This window comes from Rattus rattus, chromosome 12 (genome assembly GCF_011064425.1).
Source record: "Rattus rattus isolate New Zealand chromosome 12, Rrattus_CSIRO_v1, whole genome shotgun sequence".
In the NCBI taxonomy this organism is placed as follows: domain Eukaryota; kingdom Metazoa; phylum Chordata; class Mammalia; order Rodentia; family Muridae; genus Rattus; species Rattus rattus.
Window position 1 is genome coordinate 72,929,237 of NC_046165.1, and position 21,396 is coordinate 72,950,632.

The 21,396-nt window shown below is 35.5% G+C and overlaps 1 protein-coding gene across 1 annotated transcript; it reads right to left on the minus strand.

The window, feature by feature from the left end:
- Positions 1-4,012: 4,012 nt before the first annotated feature.
- LOC116914040 (olfactory receptor 4N2-like) lies at positions 4,013-4,939 on the minus strand. Its single transcript, XM_032918320.1, has one exon. The coding sequence runs from the start codon at positions 4,937-4,939 to the stop codon at positions 4,013-4,015; it is 927 nt and encodes a 308-aa protein (XP_032774211.1).
- Positions 4,940-21,396: the final 16,457 nt, after the last annotated feature.

Below are 21,396 nucleotides of genomic sequence, written 5' to 3' on the forward strand. Positions count from 1 at the left end.
GACCATTAAAACTTCAGAAGTAATTCCATTTTGTTTCTCATTTCACATCATAAAATTGTCCCTGACAAACATCTTTCTTTTTAATTCAGTTTCAGACCTTAGTAAGCCCCATTGCACTATCTGATTTTATGACTCTACTTTTGTATTACAACTACAAGTAAGTGATACTGAGTATGTTCCTTAATGTGTTTTTTATTGGATGGATAAAAATCTCTTCCAAAAATTCATTTATCTTGTTACAAATAACAATATCTTACTCTTTTTCATTAAATATCATTCTTAGATGTTTGCCCATGTATCAGGTTTTAACTACTTATTGGTTCACATGTTGCTTTAACACAACAGTTACTATGAAGAATGCCATTGTAAGTATGGTAGTTCTGATATTTGTTAAAGGTACTGTTTCAATTCTTTCAGATCAATGTCCAGGAGTGGGATTGCTGGTGCATACACTAGTTTTTCAACATTAGAACAACTTCTGTGCTATTTCCTGTAATGCCTGTACCTTACAGTTCCATGAGTGCACAGGGACCCTCTTTCCTACATTAGTCACTAGTTTCTTTGTGGTCTTTATAGTGATTATACTCCAAGGATTATAACTAATGCTCTGTCATCATAGATGTGCACTGCGTATTCTTTACTTCACATAAGCACAACAGTGAAGACAACCTTTTGTTCTTGGGTTTTCTCAATTAACATAATTCTGGCAGGTTATCTTTTATAAATACTATTTAATTGTATTTTCAATTCAGTATAGTACATTCAATAATATTTATTTTTTACACCACTAATGTAAATATCATTATTCACTGCTTTTGGAAAATCATATTTCTTAGTAATTTAATCAAAATATCCAAGGAGCATAATTCTGTGTCCAAATTCATTTTTCTTAGGAAAACGTAATACCCTAAGCAGCAAATTTAGGGCTAACATTCATTTCTTAAAGTTCATTTCTACAAGATCATTATCTCTGTTTTTTTTTTTTTTTCGGAGTTGTACTCTTACGTTTGTCCTTTATTTATATATGCCAGGAAAGAGTGTGTGTTTCTTCTCAAAAGTATTTTCTTATAATGAAAAATTTACTCTACTGTTCTACAGAGAAAATGAAGATTAATATCTGGAGAACACGGGAGTGATTTCCCAGGAAAAGAGCAATATGGACATAGGGTGTCAAAGCCATCTACCAGAATAGGGACAATCCTACAGGAAGAGAGGAACAAGACCGTGTACCCAAGTAGACAGGCTAGCTAGCTAGCCAAGGAACAACTAGCTGGACCTTTTAAAACTATGTGTCTATATAGATCTACATTTTGATGGGTTTTATTTATTGTAGTATTCTCTGTCAAGAAGACAGTTTCTTGATGAGATATTTGAACTATACTTGTGTGTGGGGAGGAGCATAAGAATAAATACTTATAAGCTCTAGGGGATTTTGCTCTCTCTGTTTACATATCTACAAAACTCTCTCACACTTAAGGCTCAGGGAGCACTGTGGAACAGAGCAGGTAAATATCGTAAAAGCAAGAGGATCAGGGACTTTGCTATGAGATATGCCTTCTAGTAACATCAGAAGTTATATAGGTAACTTCTCCCTAACATGACAGCCTAAATGTAAGATGAACAAGGGTGATATCAATGAACATGGCACACTGGAGGAGAAAAGTCCATGAGGCCTCAACCCTACACGAAGTACTACAGGAAGCTAAGTAAAGTTCAGATCTTGACGGGAAGAAAACAATTTATCGTCCCATGCCAAGTGATCAACCCCAGTCATATACATTCATTCAAGCAACATTATATGGGCTCGAAAGTTTATATTTAGAAATATATATGTATATACAAATACATATATACATTCAATAACAATGGACAAAAATGAGGCTACGGATGTGACAGTGATCTGAGGTATATGAGAGCATTTGGGGAGAGGAAAAGGAAGGAGAAAAAATTATAATTAAGATATAGTCTCAAATTTAAAAATAGCTCTTTTATGTTTTTCCCAATTTCAATCAAAATTGAACATTTAAATGGATGCATTGTCATAAAACAACCTTGGCTATTTGTGTGCTTGATTGAGGCAAGCTGGGAGAAATACAAACTTGACAGAAAGTGACATCAAGTAGAAGTATAAAAAGAGATAGACACTTTTTGACAGGGTAGAGAAATGGGGTAAAATCAGCCAAGTGTCTAGTCTTGGGTTTCCTTTGACATGTATATTTTCACAAGGAAGTTGAACAGAGACTAAACATATGAAAAGGGAAATAAAGATCTCTCTTCCTTTTGCCCAGAAAGTATAAAAAGAGATAGAATAAATTTTTTTTTCTATGATTAAGAGCATATGTCAAAAATACCAGTTAAATCCCATCTCCATGTCATCTGAAACTCATCAAATTCTGAAAATGCATGAACATACATGAAGGCAAATAATTGTTTGAAAAAAATTTTTTAAATTAATTAATGACAACAATCCATTTCTTATATAAACCATTTTGATAAGTGTTGTTGTGGTCATTCCCAGTTTTGCGGTTTCGAGACTTTATTTTTCAAACATTTGGAGAAATCCCCAACATCCCATTTTTAAGTGCTCCCTACCCATTATATTTTGGTCTTGTGTTCCTTTATTTGGAGTCCCACCCTGATGATTACCCCCATCAAAATAAGAGTGGATAATGCCTCTAGTATAGCCAAGTCTCATTTTTTATACAGATGCAACTGTCTAGTTCACTGGTTTTAAAATGGTTTTTAAAATGACCTTGAAGAGATTTACCTTGTAATACCATGAGATGATGAAATTAAGATGCTTTGACTATGGTCTAGATGATGAGAAAGGCATTGGATAATGTGAGCAGTAAAATAGAGAACAAAATCTCAAAAGGTCAAAAGAAGTTATGTCTCAACTACAGGAAAATACAGAAGAGGAAACAATGTCAAAATATGCTAGTGTTTATTGTTACTGAAGTTGAGAACGCCAACAGTGGGGCTTCAGTAAGGTGGCAGAAAATCCTTTGCAAATTGACTCTTGATATTTTCTAATCTATTACCATGAATCAAAATGAATTAATCTATTCATAGAATCTTATGATCACGATCCATTACACAACAGATAGAACTATGAGTTACTTGTTCTGATGGTTGAATACAAAGAAGTTATTACTGAGAGGCCAAACCTTTTAAGTTCAGACTCAATTTTAGAGATCCTGACCTGAGTTTGAACTTAGGTAAACTAGCAGGCTGGTACCTAGCATTAGATTCCAAGTTACCTCCAAAAAGAAACCTGGGCCTAGCTCCTGTCTCTAAACTAATCCCCAAGAAGACCAGCATCTCCAGGTTACACCCTCAACAAGACCAGTGTCTCCAGGTTATTCCAACAAACCTGACCCTAGATTAGAAGCCCACTCCTGCCTAATGACTAGCAATGTGGAGGGAATCAGAAATTAAGTTTATGATACGACTCCCAGGACAAGCCAATTATGTTAAAGGCCACAGTAGCTTTCCAGATAGATTCTTTCACATTTACCCCCTGCTTGGTGTTTACTATAAAGCCTTGCCCTGATAGATACACGGGGCTCCCCATCTCCAAAACCATCCTGTGTGGCTGCAGTGCATGGGGGAGAGGGGGCTGAGCTAGCACAAATAGAATCAAGACCCTGCTGTGAGTTGCATCAGATCAATTCCTTTCTTTTTTGGGGGTTCGGGAATCACTAACATTTCCCTGGCACTACATAAATACAGTTGTAGAAATACTGAAACTATTGATTTTAGCATAAAACCCTTTAGTGTTTTAATCCACACATCACATAAAATTTAATCCATACACCTATCACACTTATCCACTGTACTTAGGCAAACCTATTGTTTCTTTTACATCCTTTAAAACAAACATTTCATTCTCTCGCTATGTATAAATTCATCAAATTGCCGAAAATAGTATCTGAAAAAAGAGATCTAATCAAGAAGAATGTAATAAATACCATACCAAATTACACCTGCCTGATTTCTCATTAAAAAACAATTAACACATTATTTGACGAATAAATAACTTTTTCATGGATGTTTTAACTTCCTGGTTCCGAAGCGTATAAATAACAGGATTCAATAAGGGAAATATTACTGTATGGAAGAAAGAAACCACTTTGTCAGCTGATAAGGCTGTGAATGGACGCGTATAAATAAAAATTGCAGGTCCAAACATAAGAAATATAATGATAACGTGAGTGGTACACGTAGATATAGCTTTGTTTTTTCCCTCAGAAGCTGACCTATGGACATGGCATAAAATAACTGCATAGGAAGTCAGAAGACCAAGGAAGCACACGAGGGTAAGCAGGCCACTATTGAAGATCATTAGGAGCTCAACTGCAAAGGTGTCTGTACAGGCTAGCTTGATGACCTGTGGGACATCACAGAAGAAGTTATCTAGATGATTCGGCCCACAGAAGGGCAAGCGGAGGATGAAGACAACCTGAATAATGGAGTGAACCAAACCTCCAAGCCATGGAGCCAATAACATCACATAGCAGGTTCTGGAACCCATGACAGTGGAGTAATGTAAAGGCCTGCAGATGGCGATGTAGCGGTCAAAGGCCATCACAACCAGTAGTAAAAATTCCCCTCCTCCAAGGAAGTGCAAAAAAAATAGTTGGGTGATACAAGCTTTGTAGGAGATTATCTTCTTCTCAGAGAAGATGTCTACCAGCATCCTGGGAGCCACAATGAAGGAGTAGGAGGCATCCAGGAAGGCCAAATTTCCCAGGAAGAGATAAAGAGGAGCAGTGAGTCCAGGGTCTGATATGATGGTGAGGATGATGAAGACATTTCCAGGCAAGATGATGATGTAGAAAATTAAGCTCAGAACAAAGACCAAGCGCTGAATGTCATGTGACTGGGTCAGTCCTATGAGGATGAATTCTGTGACAACTGTCCTGTTTTCTGTCTCCATCACCAGTCCCTACACAACATTAACAAATAAAGCAATTCTTTACTTCTCTTCTCTCTAGATCATAGCTATTCTTCTAGAAGCATTGTTAGACATTGCTGTATTCTCTCATCTTTCTCTATACAGAACCATTTCCTCTGTCCTTTAGCTTCTACATTTCACAATGGCCAAACATCTTTCTTACTCTTTAAGCCACACCTTCATCTCAGAACTTCTGTTTGACTCTTGTATGAAGTAAAAGATTCTGTTCTTCTGGGTTTATTTCTAATTGCTCTAAAAGAAATTGGTTTTATTTTGTTTGTTTTTGTTTTTGACAAAGAAGATAACCTATCTCCACATATTAAAGTGTTCATGTATGTATTTTTCAAGGAGATGGATAAAGATTTATAGTTAAGAGAAAAGACACATAGATTCTATGTCTTAACTATAAGGTAATTGTTTCATATGTGCATATATTTATCAACACTAATGAACTATATTATCAGTCGATATTTGTTTTCTAGACATCAATTTTACTTCCCCAATGAACCACCAAAAATCTGTCATTTTATGAGGATATTTTTCCTTATTGAAGATGTAGTCATTAATCAAGTGTGAATACAGAAACTTTTGGGCAGTTGAAGAGCAAACTGATGTTTTTCTGTATAAAAGTTTCCTTCTAAGAAGTGTGTTCTGTCCTAGAATAAATGTGAAATTTTACTGTTATTGTAGTTGCAGCAATTTCATGACATATATTTTTACCAAAGACTTTGTCTTTCAGTTTTATAGTTTTTATAACATCATTCTGTTGTTGACAGCTACACAAAGAAAACTTTAAGCTATTTGTTTTTATCACAAAGAGGTTGTTTGTGAGGTGAAATTTGAATAAACAAAGGCTTCTATATTACATAAAAATAATTCAGTCTGACAGAGAAGGTTTTACATAGTCTTTCAAAATGCATGTTTAAAAAAGAGATATGGAAATGGAAGAGTTGAAGTAAAGAGGGCTTCATTATCTATGACTGAAAGTGAGAGATTCAAAGAGGAAAAAGAGAAGAAAAGAACAAGTCTCTCAAATTAAAATTCAATTCAAACATTTAAAAATTTACCTCTATGTCCAAGATATTCTCTGTCTCTCTCTCACTCATTTAACATTTAGCTGTCTCTTCTAAACTTTTACTGATTTTAATATTGATACAAATTTCCATATATTTCAGTTAAAATTATAGGATAATCACATTAAATCAGACAAACACATACTCATACACACACATGTGTGTATACTAAAAATAAATATATAGGTACATATTATGTCCTAACTCAAAATGTGTGTAATAGATGGTCATGTTCACATGTGCACAACGGCAGCACTAACTGAGCATGGTATTATTACTAACACTTAAAATGAGAGCATGTCATTTGAAGGATGATATGGAAGGCACTAATGGGGAGTTAGAGAGACATAGTGATTAATGTATATGATTAATATCATTTAATATCATTTGTATAAATGTGCACATGCACAAGGTATAAGTTTTAAGAAGTGTAATACAGATTTTCTTTTTTAAAATTTTAGCCTCAAATTATTAGACTTTTTAACTTCATAAATCAAAGATTACAATATCAAAACTTACATAGGTTTAACATCAGCCCGATGTCAAAGCCCCAAATCAGTGTTCATCAGTATTACTTGTACAAGAAGAACCTCTCTTCCAAGCTGTGTGGGAAACTATGTCAGAGTTTGTCTTTTTCAAAACCAGGATACAAAGAAATATTTTCTTTTCAATTCTCAGTCTAACATGTCTGTATTGATAATAAGTTACATTCTCTTACTTTTTTTAGTTGGTCAGTATAAATTTGTGGCTAAGTGTAAACAGTAAAACTATTTCTTAAACACTACACAATCTTCATAAAACAATTCCAAATATCTGAAGGGGAATGAATTTTAATTTGGCATTCATAAATCATTCTATTTTTGCTATTCTTCTGTACATTCAAGATAGTAAACATACAACCTGAAGAATTATATTTTTGCCATCCTTTTTTTATTCTTTGTAAATATTAAGAAAAGTAAGAACATTTACCTCACTGTGTGCCAATATTCTCACAGAGCAAACATCTCCCTCCCCCTCTAATGAAATAGGCAACACCTGATTGTTCCAACCTAATTTAAATTTTTTTTAACAACAGAGGGACTGTTTACAGTTTGACCTACACAACTAATTTGTGATGCAATGGAGAATGGGCTTTGGGAATTTGAAGTTTAACTAAACTACAGGGAATTTCGGTGAGGACTGTCAAAATGCTAACGGGTTATGGACAGAGAATGAATCTAGGGATTTAGTTCATATAAATCCCCAAATATATATCAATCAAGATTTACAATGTAAGGAGTGGGTTTTCAAACAAAGATCATGTCACTGACTGATTAGAGACCCTTGAGAAGGAATTAATCTAAATGCCTCTTGATGGTATCTATCAGCCACTGAAGGTATCTATCATGATACCAGAAGGCTATAAAAGCTTCCAGAGGAGGAAGGCAACTGACGTCCTATCCAGCTATGATGCCTATGAACCACAGCAACAACCAGCATGGCACAGTAACCTCAAGGTACAGGAGCAGTAGGCATACTTTGGTGCTAACTAATAAATCTCTAATTAGACTTAAGACCCACTAAACAAGAGGGAAATCCTGCCAGGTACTAAAAATCTGGCTAACTGAGCAATGCTAGTGATCTCATGGTTGTTGGAGGAGAATCTACAACTGCACTCACTAAACCAGCACATCCCTAACAAAAATTAAAATAATTAATAACATTCTCTTGACTAATGGGGTAAAAGTACTATGTAAAGAAAAGAAATAATTGGAAGAATTTACTGACCAGTTTATGGACCAATTGATTCAATTGATTGACAGACCCAGTAGGATCAGGCTCTGAAGTAAGGGGGTATTAATATAAAATATTCAAAGTTCTGATATTTGGAGCAGATAAAAATGGACTATCTTTACCCAGTGTCAGAGTTGGAATTCAGGTTCCACTGTATTGTCCAATCAGAACTAGCAGTCCTGTTGAATTGATCTTTCAAAAGACCAGAAACTTTCTGTTTTTTCAAATGGTAAATTGGAGGTTGGCTACTTAGCCAAATGCGAGGGAGAGATTACTCTCAAAAACCTTCAAACTTTCTAATGCCCATTGAGCTATGTAACCTTCCCCACTAAAATATTTAGATCCGCCCAATACCTGCCCACTAACTACAGCCTACATGCCTCCCAGGAGGTACACAGTAACCAGAGACACAGGTCTCCCCAAATATCCAGGCCAGCTAGGACAACCACAAGACCCTGATGATTCAAGCCCCAAACCCCAACCCCTGAGTTCCATCTTTCTTCCAGTCTGCTTTCTTTTTTTTTTATTAATTTTTTTTATTAACTTAAGTATTTCTTATGTACATTTCCAGTGTTATTCCCTTTCCCGGTTTCCAGGCCAACATCCCCCTAACCACTCCCCCTCCCCTTCTTTATGGTTGTTCCCCTCCCCATCCTCCCCCCATTGCCGCCCTCCCCCCAACAATCACGTTCACTGGGGGTTCAGTCCAGTCTGCTTTCTACCCAGTCCTATATCCTTCCACACCCTACAGCCTTCCTACCTCCCAGGAGGTCTACAGTAACCAGGAACACAGGAAGCATTCTCTAACCAGAGACACAAGAGGCCTACCCTAAGCAGAGACAGTACTGCTTGACTTCAAGGAGGCTGGTTCCAGTCAGAGACACTCAGCCAGTGTAACACCAGAGATAAACAGATGGCCAAAGGCAAGTGCAAGTTCATAAGCAACAGAACCCAATGCAATTTGGCAAACCCAGAACCCAGATCTCCCACCACAGCCAGACCTGAATACCCTAACACACCCCAAAAGCAAGATAATGACCTAAACTGCATCTCATGAAGATGATAGAGACCTTTAAGTAGGATATAACAACCCCCTTAAAAATACAGGAAAACAGGGAGAAGCCCTTAAAGAGGAAACAAATAAATCCTTTAAAGAAACACAGAAAAATACAATCAAGCAGGTGAAGGAATTGAACAAAAGGGACCAAGAACTAAAAATAAAAATAGAAACAATAAAGGAAACACAAAGGGAGGCAACTCTGGAGATGGACAACTTAGGAAAGAGTTTAGGGGCTATAGATGCAAACATAACCAATAGAAGAGATATAAGAGCAAATCTCATAGAAGATACCATTGAAAATATTGACACATTGGTCAGAGACAATTCAAAGTATAAAAAGATCCTAACACAAAATATGTAGGAAAGTCAGAACACACACACACACACATACACACACACACACACACACACACACACACACACACACACACCAAAAATAAAAATCAATAAAAATTCATTTCTTGTGAAATGTTTAATGTTTTGTGTTTTCTTGGATGTAGTCATTACCATCCTTGTATTGGAGATTTCTTTAGATTTTCATTCCAGTATCTTCTTTAGTAGAAAGATATTGTTTAAATTTGGTATTGTTTTCTCCATCCATGATGATAAAAGTGTTTTGTTGGGCATAGTGTCCTGTGCTGTTGGCACTTTTGTTCTCTTAGGGTCTGGATGACATCTGTCCCCCTACTGCTTTTAATATTCTTTTTTTTTTCTAGGTATTTAGTAGTTTGTTTATAATGTGGCAAGAAAATTTTCTTTTCTGGTATAATCTATTTGGTATTCTGCAAGCTTCTTTGTATATTTATGGTCATCTCTTTCTTTAGTTTAGGGAAGTTTTCTTCTATTATTTTGTTGGAGATGTTTTCCAGCCCTTTGAGCTGGGATTCTTCACCCTCTTCTATTCCTATTATTCTTATAAGAATCCAAAAAGAAAGGAATCATACACACATGATACCACCTAAAACAACAAAAATGACAAGAACTAGCAATCATCTACCTTTAGTATCTCTCAATATGAATGGAGTCAATTCCTCAATAAAAAGATACAGGCTAACAGACTGTATACGTAAACAGGATTCAGTGTTTTGCTGCACACAAGAAGCACAATTAAGTGATAGAGATAGACACTACCTCAGAGTAAAAGGTTGGAAAAAATTTCCAAGCAGATGGTTCCAAGAAAGAAGCTAGAGTTGCCATTCTAATATTTAATTAAATGTACTTTTAATCAAAAGTTATCAAATGAGATGCAGAAGGACACTTAATATTCATCACAGGAAAAATCCAGCAGGAAGAATTCTCAATTCTGAACACCTATGCCCTAAGTGCAAGGGCACCCACATTCATAAAAGAAACTTTATTAAAGCCTAAAACACACATTGAATCTCACACAGTGATGGTGGAAGATTTTAACGCCCTACTCTTACCAAAGGACAAGTCATTGAAAAACAGAAAATAAACAAAGACAGTAAAACTCATAAAAGTTATGAACCAAATGGATTTAGCAGATATATACAGAAAATTTTACCCCAAAACAAGAAAATATACTTCTCAGCAACTCACGGAACCTTCTCCAAAACTTATACATGAAATAGTTAACTATCTCCCAAATCCACTGAGAATTAACAGTATTAAACCAGTAAATAAAAAATTGGGGCAGGGGGACTAGCTATGCAACAGCAAAAGTTAGGAAAGAACTAACAATTCTCATTGATGATTCTAAATATCAATGTTATCAAATTTCTCAATAAAAAGACACAGACTAACTGATTACATATAAAAACAGAATATGAAGAGGGCCTTGGTCAGACCAATGTAGGCTCTCTGATTGTCAGTTCAATCTTTGTGAGTTTCTGAGTCCAGGCAAGTTGGCCCTGTGAGTTTTCTTTAGGGTCCTTGACCCCTCTGGTTCCTATAATCCTTTCCCCCTTTCCTAGGATCTCTGAGCCCTGACTAATATTTAACTGTGGGTCTCTGCATCTATTTTCACCACTTGGTGGATAGCCATTCTAATGACGATTATACTAGGCTTCTGTCTATGAGTAATGCAGAACATTGTTATGGATCATTTCATTTACTTTAAATATTTATTCATTTACTTATCCTTTATTTATTTATTTATTTATTTATTTATTTATTTATTTATTTATTTATTTATGGGATCCTGTTTGATTCTATTCTGGGCTTCTGGGCTATCTACCCTCTGATTCCTGGCTCTTTATGCAGTGTCAGGGGTGGGCCAGTGACTTCGGTCTCAAACTGGTACTGGATTTCTAGTCCCATAATTTCTGTGCTACCTTTACCCCAAGCAAATCTTGTAGTCAGGACAAATTACAAGTCAAAGGTTTTGTGGTTGGGTTGATGTCCCAATCCCTCCACTGGATGTCTTGCATAGTTATAGGAGATGACTAATTTAGGCTTTGTATCCCCCTTTTCTAGGAGTCTTATCTAGGGTCCCCCTTGTAGATATCTGAAAGTTTCCTTTACACTAGGTCTCTAGTCCACCCTGGAGGTGTCCCCAAATTTCAGTTGTCTCTCCTAGTACTTTCTCCCTTCATCCTCCAAACTGATCTCAACTCTTCCCAATTTCCTCAAATCCCCAGTGTCCTCCCCTACAACCACAAAATCTTTTCTATTTTCTCTACTCAGGAAGATTATGAGTCACCTCCTTGAAGCCTCCTTGTTAGTTAGCATCTCTGGCTCTGTGGATTGTAACCTGGTTATTATGTATAGCTAAACATCCAATCATCAGTGAGTACATACCATGTTTGTCTTTCTGGGTCTAGGTTACCTCACTCTGGGTAATATTTTCTAGTTCTGTCCATTTGCCTGAAAATTTCATGATATTCCTTTTTTAAACAACCAGCTAATAATCCATTTCTAAATGTACAACATTTTCTGTATCCATTCTTTGGATGAGGGTTATCTAGGTTGTTTCTTGTTTCTAGATATCACAAATAAAACTGCTATTTGCATAGTTAAGCAACTATGGTAGTATGGAGGATGGAACTTTCTTTTAGTTTGTCTCTAGGAGTGGTATACCTAGTCTTGAAGTACATCAATTTCCAGTGTTCTGAGAGATCACCATATTGATTGTCAACACGGCTTCAAAAAGTTGCGCTCCCACCGGCAATGGAGCAATGTTCCCCTTGCTCCACATTTTTGTAAGCATGCGCTGTCACTTATGGTTTTGATCTTAGCTGTTCTGACAGCTATAGGATGGAATCTCAGAGTTGTTTTGATTTGCATTCCCTGGTGACTATAGATAACATTTCTTTAAGTGCTTCTCACCTATTTTAAATTCTTCTGTTGAGATTCTTTGTTTAGATCTGTACCCTAATTTTTAATTGGATTGATTTGTTTATCTCTAGTTTCTTGATTTTTATATACATTGGATATTAGCCCTCTTTCAGATATAAAGATGGTGAAAATATTTTCCCATTTGGTAGCTGTCATTTTGTCCTATTGACAGGATTTTTTGCCTTAACAAAAGCTTTTCATTTGCATGAGGTCCTATTTATTGTTGATTTTAGTGCCCGCATTGTTGTTCTGTTCTAGAGGTTGTCTCCTTGGCCAACGTGTTCAAGGCTATTCCTCATTTTCTTTTCTATCAGGTTCATTGTATCTGGTTTTATATTGGTGTCTTTGATCCACTTGGATTTGAGTTTATGCATAAGTATGGGTCTATTTGCCTTCTTCTACGTGCAGATCAGCACCATTTGTTGAAGATACTTTCTTTCATTGTATAGTTTTGGCTTCTTCATCAAAATTTACATCTGGGTTCAATTTAACTCCATTGACTAATATGTTTGTTTCAATGCCAATACCATGCAGTTTTTATTACTATAGTTCCATAGTAGAGCTTGCAATTAGGAATAGCAATACCTCCAGAAATTCTTTAATTGTACAGGATTGTCTCAGCAATCCTTTTTTTTCTTTTCCATATGAAGTGCAGTACCCTTCCTTCAAGGTCTTTCAAGAATTGTATGGGAATTTTGATGGATGTTGCATTGAATGTGTAGATTTCTGAAACCTTTTTCATTAGGGTTATTTGTCTCCCCTGGGCGGTTCAACTTTGAGTTCTTGTATATTTTGACTATGTTGTAGGATTGGTAAAGATCTTTCCCAACTGTTGGACAACCACAGTCTCTTTTAAAGATTACAGAAGCTCCCCATTTACTTTTGATATCTTGCGTTTTGTTCTTTTCCAGTGCCCATGTGTTCCAGATGCTTAGTTTGAGTTCTGGCTATGTGAGTCCTTGATCCACTTGGACTTCTAAGTTTTTCATTCTTCTTGATTAACCAGAGTTAATTGGATGGATTTACCTTTGTCAAAAAATCATGGACCATAGGTGTGTGGGTTCCGTCTTCAATTCGTTCCATTGGTCTATCTGTCTGTCTCTGTGTAAATTAATTGCAGTTTTTATTATTTCTCCTTGAGTTCATTTCTTCCTTTTTTTATTGTTGAGGATAGTTTTATTATCCTGGTTTTTGTTATTCCAGATAATTTGCAAATTGTTCTGTCTACTTTTTTTGGTGTTTCCGGATGGGGATTGCATTGAATCTGTAGATCGCTGGTAAAATGGCTATTTTACTATATTAATCCTGCTAATCCATGAGCATGGGGAGATCTTCTTCCACCTTCTGAGGTCTTCTTCAATTTCTTTCTTTCAGTGTTTCTTATTGTACAACTTTTACTTGCTTGGTTATACAATTTTATTATTTAGTCTATTATGAAGGGTGTCTCTTAGAGGAAGGCCATTGATTTATTGAGTGTTTGGCAAGTTGTTTATCAGCTTAGTAGTTCTCTTCGGTGGAACTTTGGGATCACTTAAATATACTATCATATCATCTGTTTTTTTGACCTTTCAATCCTTCTCGTTGCCTGATTGTCGCATAGAACTTTGAATAAGTAGGAGAGAGTGCCTCTTTTTTAGTTGTCTTATTTAGCCCACTCCTATGTTTAATGGGCTTTAATTCTTCCAGGACTTTTATATGAAGAATTTTAAAAATTTTTCTCAGCATCTAATGAAATGATCAGTATATTTGTTTAAATGGATTGCTCAGATTTTCCTACGCCTGGATGAAGCCTACTTGATCATGGTAGATGACGTTTTGATGTGCTCTTGACCGTTTGCCAGAATTTTGTTGAGTATTGCTGCGCTATTCAAGGAAATGTTGGCTATTAAGAGCAATTGTATCACAGAAGGAATTCGGGTAGTGCTCCATTTGTTTCAATTTGTTTTTGGATAATATTTTCTTATGAGGTCCTGATAGAATTCCTAAATCCGTTGAGGGCTCTTTTGCTGGGATTAATGACTTTTATTTCCCTAGAGTTACTGGCTTTATCTGTTCTTGATTAACTTCGCAATTCAGGAAATTGTCCACTTCTGTACATTTTCGTTTTGTTGAATACAGGCTTATAGTAAGATCTGAGATTTTTGAATTTCTGAATCTGTAGTTACAAGTTCCCTTTTCATTTCTGATTTTGTTAATTGGGACACACTCTGTGTATTTCATGGTCCTTTTTGGTATCTACTTGATTTCAGCTGTTTTTATTTCACTCCTCCTGGGTGTATTTGTTGAGCTGCCCCTGCATCTTTACAGTAAAGCCTACCTGATCATGGTAGATGATGTTTTTTAACATTTCTTCATTGACCAAGTATCTTGAGTAGAGCATTTTCAACTTCCATATATATGGTTTGTTATTGAAGACCATGAAGTATTTTTATAGGATACATGGGATTATTTCTTTCTGTACCTGTTGAGGGGCCTGTTTCAATTATATGGTCAATTTGGGAGAAAGTTATTCCGTTGAGAAGAAGGTATTTCTTTAGTTTTTAGGTAGAACGTTTGTAAATATCTGCTAAGTCCATTTGGCCATGACTTCTTTAGTCTGTTCACGTCTCTGTTTAATTTCGTTTCCATGACTATCCATTGATTATAGTATTAAAACTTCCACTATTGCTCGATTCCTTCATTAGATACATCCTTTATCTTCAGTGATTATTGCTTCCTGTTATATTCATATTTGGATGCGAGGTTATGTTTGTGTGCTTTTCTCTTGTTTTGTTGCCAAGACGATTAGTTTTGCCTCTTCTAGGTATAGGTTGCCTCTTTATGTTGGGCTTTTTACCATTTATTATCCTTTTGTAGTGCTAGATTTGTAGAAAGATATTGTGTAAATTTGGTTTGTCATGAACATCTTGCTTTCTCCATCTATGTTATTGGAGAGTTTTGCACGACAAGGTAGCCCGCTGGCATTTGTGTTCTCTTAGGGTCTGTATGACATCAGTCCAGATCTTTCTGGCCTTCATAGTTTCTGGCAAAAGTCTGGTGTGATTCTGATATGTCTGCCTTTATATGTTACTTGACCTTTTTCCCTTACTGCTTTTAATATTCTTTCTTTATTTTGTGCGTTTGGTGTTTTGACTATTATGTGACAGGAGGTGTTTCTTTTCTGGTCCAATCTATTTGGAGTTTTGTAGGCTTCTGTATGCCAATGGGTATCTCTTTATTTTAGGTTAGGGAAGTTTTCTTCTATGATTTTGTTGCAGATATGTACTGGTCCTTTGAGCTGGGAGTCTTCACTCTCTTCTATGCCTATTATCCTTAGGTTTGATCTTCTCATTGAGTCCTGGATTTCTTGTATGTTTTGGACCAGTAGCTTTTTCCATTTACATTATCTTTGACAGTTGAGTCAATGATTTCTATGGAATCTTCTTGCTCCTGAGATTCTCTCTCCATCTCTTGTATTCTGTTGGTGAAGCTGTTTTGTCTCTTCTTTTGGTTTTCTATATCCAGGTTGTTTCATGTGTTCTTTCTTGATTTCTTCTATTTCCATTTTTAATTCCTTCAACTGTTTGATTGTGTTTTTCCTGGAATTCTTTCAGGGATTTTGTGTCTCTCTCTGCGGGCTTCTACTTGTTTATTATTTATGTTTTCCTGTTTTTCAGCATTTTTTGCGATTCCCTCTGTAGGCTGTTGTTTGCTCTAAGGAGTTCTTCACGCCTTTTCTTGAAGTCCTCTGTTAATTATGATCAAATATGATTTTTGAAACTAGATCTGCTTTTCTGGTGTTTGATATGTTTACTTTGTGGTGGAGAATTGTAACTAAGCTTGCTGGCTTGGGTTCCTGCACTTGCCTCTCGCCATCAGATTATCCTGACCTGCTATTTCTGACAGTGGGCTAGACATCTGTGTGTGTCCCACTGTTTTCTTCAGGAAGAGCGTTTTGCCTGTAATGGAGGAAGGTTCCTGTGGGCCTGTGTCTTGAGGTGCAGAAAAGTTGGTCTTACTTGTGGGTCCTGAGGCCTGTTCGCTTTGAGGGCCTCCGCGGTGGCAAACCAGAAGATCTGTTCCGCCCCTTCCGGGAGACCAGGTTCCAGATGATTTTGGTAGTAATGACAGTCTTTGGTTTCGCAGGTGTGTCTGCCTCTCTGAAAGTGGGATTTGGGCCTGTCATCCGGCCCCGTTTCAGGTTCCAGGTGTTGATCCTGCCGCCCTGGTTCCCACGAAGCTCAGAGGCCTTATTTCCCTGGGGCCAGGGATGGGCAGGCAGTGAGGTGGTTCCGCCTGGGTAGCCCAGGAAAGCCCACCTGACCAGGCGGTGAGGTCTCTCTCCCACGGGTTCTGGGAGCAGAGAGCTGCTGCAGGCCGGGATCCGCGGGTGTTAAGGTGGTTATTTTTACTATGTTAATCCTACACACTTCTGATTATGGGAGATCGTTTCATCTTTTGATATCTTCTTCAATTTCTTTCTTCTAAGACTTAGAGTTCCTGCCTTTCCATGCAGGTTTTCAGGATGGATTTAATTTGATTATTGCTATATTTCTCTAATTTCTTCCTCACGAAGGCCTACTTTTTGAATTATAATTAATCTTCATCTAGCAGCCCTTCTTAGAATTTTGTGATCTCTTAGTGTCATCATCTAAGAACAATGATGCTTTGATTTTTCCTTTCCAATTTATATGTGGGTTTTTATCCTCTTCCTCAGAACTTTTAAAGAAAAAGTCTTTGTTCAATAAATAGTCTAGCTATTTAATTTGATGTTGGCTATTGGTTGGTGTATATTAGTTTTTAGGCCTCAGTCCTGATTTCAAGCCTTTTATCATGAAGGCTTTTCCTAATGAGACACTTGCTCGATGAAAGTCCGTTCCCGCATCTTCACCTTCATGGTTTTCATGTTCTCCTCTCTATGTTCAAGGATATTATTCGAAATTTTCTTTCTTTCGAATTGTTGGATGATTTGGGTATCACTGTAGCCTCAGAATGAGTTTTGAAAATAAACATTGTCTGTTCTTTTGTAAACTCTGAAAAAGATTTTATTGATGTTTTATTTCGGGCAAAAGTTATAGGTCTAAAACATTTTGTTTAATGATCTTGATTTAACTTTGATAAATGATACCTATCAAGAAAATTGTCCATTTTATTTATGCTTTTCCACTTTCCAATTTTTTTTGGAAAAAGAACATTTATTATGTTCATACAGGCTGTTTTGGGGCTTTTACTTGTTTTTCAGGTATTTTGGAATCTGTGACTTCTATAATAGTGTTGCTAGGCTGTAGTGGAGACAATATTGCCCTGGCTGTTATTGACTCTGCTCTTATACTGACAACTAGGTATCTGTATCCTGACCTGCTCATCTGGTGTGTCCCCAGGGAATGCCTGCTAATGGAGGAGGCTGGGATAATTTGAAGGAAGGAAGATTGGAAGAGGACATCTTTATGATCCATAGGTGATGGGGTTAGAGAGGAATGGGAGACTGCATGAGGTGTTCTGATAGAGAGCTGGGGAAGAGATTGAGGTATTGGATTTGAAGGAGCAGAAGAACGGATGGAAATATTCAATCAGCCTACCTACTTTCTTGGCAGGAGTGACCTGTGGGTTTTCATTTTTCAATTGAAAAGAAAAACTGTACAATATATTATACATATTATTTCCCCTTCTCAACTCAGCCTAGATCTTCCTCCTTGCTCTACCCACCAACCTTCATGTTTTCTTTCTCCCTCTCTAAAACGAAAAAGAAACACTACACAAATAAGTAAAATAAAACACAAACTAAAAATGAGAAAAACCAATAAACAAGTTGAGAAAGGGAAAATCAGTTTCTCCAGTTGAATGTTACTGGTTATATCAATCACATTACTGGGCAAACCTCACGCCTAGAAACAATTGGCCAGAACAAAGTATGATTTTATAAAGCATGACTTTACTTTTAGTAGTATTTACAGTAAAATGGGCCTAGAAAAACCAGGGCTTTGTTTTCTTTTTACTAAATGAGATTTTTAAAACCAGTGACTTTATTTGTTTTGTATGTTGCCTGTTGGACAGAGACTTTGATTTTACATACCCACTGCCTTAACACTGGATAGAACATTTTTAATGCATGACATAATGATAGTGGGGTTTGTTTGAATAGACTAATATTTAAATAGGCTTATAAAATTTATCTTGCTAAACAAACCAGTAGCACTAAATTAAATTATCATAATTAACTTTATCTTTGGCTACACTCTAAAATCTATTTTAGAAAACTTTCATTATCTTCTTAAAGTTATTTGCCTTCATATTAAAAAAAAACCCCACAATCTATATATCTCTATTAAAGGAAAGCATGTAGTGTTATAAAATACTTTTCAATTTGATAAATAATAATTTACTCCAAGTTAGTGACAGGTTTTTCCTGGAAGAATAAAGAAAAACAGAAAATTTCATCAACTAGAGAAATAAAAAAGTCGTCACACAAAAGACTGTGTCCTGACCAGAGTGAAAAGACCACCATGGTGCTTATGAGCTTCGGCTTTACCGTAAGTCTCAAGATGATGAACTTTTGGATTCACTTTTCCCATATAAATACACAGCAACTTCATCTGGAAACACATCTTTGTGGAGTTAAAAATGCTGGAAAAGGCTTATCTTCAATTATTTTCTCACTGAGTACCTCACATAACTGAATGTTTCCTTCATTTTTTCATATTTCTCAAATTATGAATTTCATTCATTGATCTTGATTTCATGTATCCTACCTTACTTGAAAATGTATTTCATGTTTAAAAGATTTAAGTGTTTTCGACATCTTTGCAATTTTTCTGTCATTTTTTGCAATAGATCTCTAATAAAATTAATCTATTTTTAAATCGAGAATATGTTTTTCAATCTTTCAAAAATCCTTTTTGAACAATTTTGAACAATTTTCATACAAATTATTTATCTGAATGAAAAAATGATTAGTATTAGAAATATTAAAAAAAACAATAAATTAGATGTTCTAAAAAGCTATATAATGAGTTCAACATTTGGTAAACTCTAACTCTAGATAAAAGATAAACATTTAAAGCAAACGTAGACATTTGGATATTCTTATATGTCATGCTAATATATTCTCATAGATTGTATGTGAAAAAGTAGACATTACATCCCTCAGAGTTAATATAAATTAACCTCAGACTATTTCTAGTAATTTAGAATATGCCTTTGTAAGGTCACATATTTTTTTTTCATTTTCCTTGGACTAGAAAAGTAGTTGGGGATTAGTAAAGATTTAAGGAAATGAAAAAAACTACACATTCTAAGACAGGGTAATTTTCTAAATAATAGTGGCATGAATTTCTAATACATTAACATTCATAATGCTTTATACTCTAGTTTTATGTTTAGTTTTATCCTTTAATAACCTGTTGGCATTTTGACAGTTCTCACTGAAACTCTCTACAGCTTTGTTAGACTTTAAATCCCCAAGGCCAATTCTCCATTGCATCACAAATTAGCTGTGTATCTCATATTTTAAAAGGACTCTCTGCTTTAAAAGACATTAAAAAGTTGGAACAATCAGGTATTGTCTATTTCATTCCAAGAAGCAATGTGCTGTGTGAGAGTATTGATGTACTGTTAGGTAAATTTTCCTATTATTCTTCAAATTTACAAAAAATAAAAAAGGGATGTAAACTGATATAACTGGTATTCAGGTGTTACCCTTACTGTCTTAGGTTCAAAGACAAAGCAGATATAAATCAGTTTGTGGATGTTGAATTATAGGATTCTCCATAATACAGTTCTTTCTTCCAATATTTAGAACAGTTGTATTAGGAATAAATAGTGTTCAATAAATATGGATCATTTTGATTTTTCGCTATAACTTGTATATAGCAACTGAAACAAGTGAGAGAATAGAATGATCAATCCATACACAAATGGTATGCTGAGAATAAAAAGAACATATTCTTTGGATCCTGGTTTTGTAAAATACTACTTCTCTTTTTGCATGTAATACTGATGAACACTAATCTAGGGCTTTGGGGTCAGGATGAAGATAAACTGATGTCACTTTTTGATTTTTGTAATCTTAGACATGTAGTTATCAAACCCAAGAATTTTGCTTTTAAATAGGGAAAGGCCATCTTTATCACATACTACTTCTTAGAATTTTGAATACATTGTGCATTTGTACATTTATGCAAAGCATATTCCTAATATCCATCTATTACTATGTCTCTCTGGGTCCTTTCAGTGCTTCCTTCCATGTCTTCAGAGAAAATATATGTCCATCAATGTGTGCATAGGTGTGTAACCATCCATTATACACATTTGGAGCTATGGTTTTGCATAGGATTCAATGTATGTGCATCTATATATGTATTTTCTGAGTGAATATATATGAGAAAATTTATGTGTGTTTGTGTGTGTGATATAGTGTACTATGTCAGTTTAATAATATATGTAAATCTATGTACATGGGTGTGTGTATATATAAATATATGCATATATAAAATTCACATATATAAATTTATATATAATGATATATGAATTCATATATACGTATATTCATTCCATACTACTATGAGGCTATATAAACTACACAATTAAGTGACAGGACTTCAAAAAATCAGAATCATGAAATTAATGAAGTTTTTATGACAGTAATTTTGCTACAGAGTGCAGACCCATAAAAAGATAACTACAAAGAATAGTATCTATTTGCCATTCCTCAATCAACCAAAAGTTCTCTATTTACAACTAGGTAGTGACTACATTTTCTGTAAAGAAAAATGAGATGTTCTCAGGAAATAAGTGGCTCCCAGCATTCTTAAGGCATAATTTATCTCTAGAAAAATCAACTAATACACAGTTTACTAATTTTGATGATTAAATATACACACAATAAACAATATCAATTTTCATCCAGTTCCCTGTAAAATATATTTAGGAGAATGTCAGTGCCTTCAGTAAATTGTTTTCTCTGTCAGGGAAAAATATAATCTCTTTCAGGGCAAAGAAAATAAGTCCCACCTATTATTTCATGGTACAGACAAGCTGAAGTTTTGAATTAAAACAGGCAGGAAGGTGTGGCTTCAACAACAAGATGTTTACAGTTGTGAAATATAAAAACTAAAGGACAGAGAGGATAGTTTTAGATAGATGAGAGAATAGAGAAGTGTCTAACCAGAATACAGAAATATTCTAGAGGAATAGCTATGATCTAGAGAGAAGAGAAGTAAAGAATTGCTTTATTTGTTAATGTCATGTAGGGACTGGTG

Coding starts and splice junctions, on each gene's coding strand:
- LOC116914040 (XM_032918320.1), bottom strand. CDS start 4,939: ATGGAGACAGAAAACAGGACAGTTGTCACAGAATTCATCCTCATAGGA.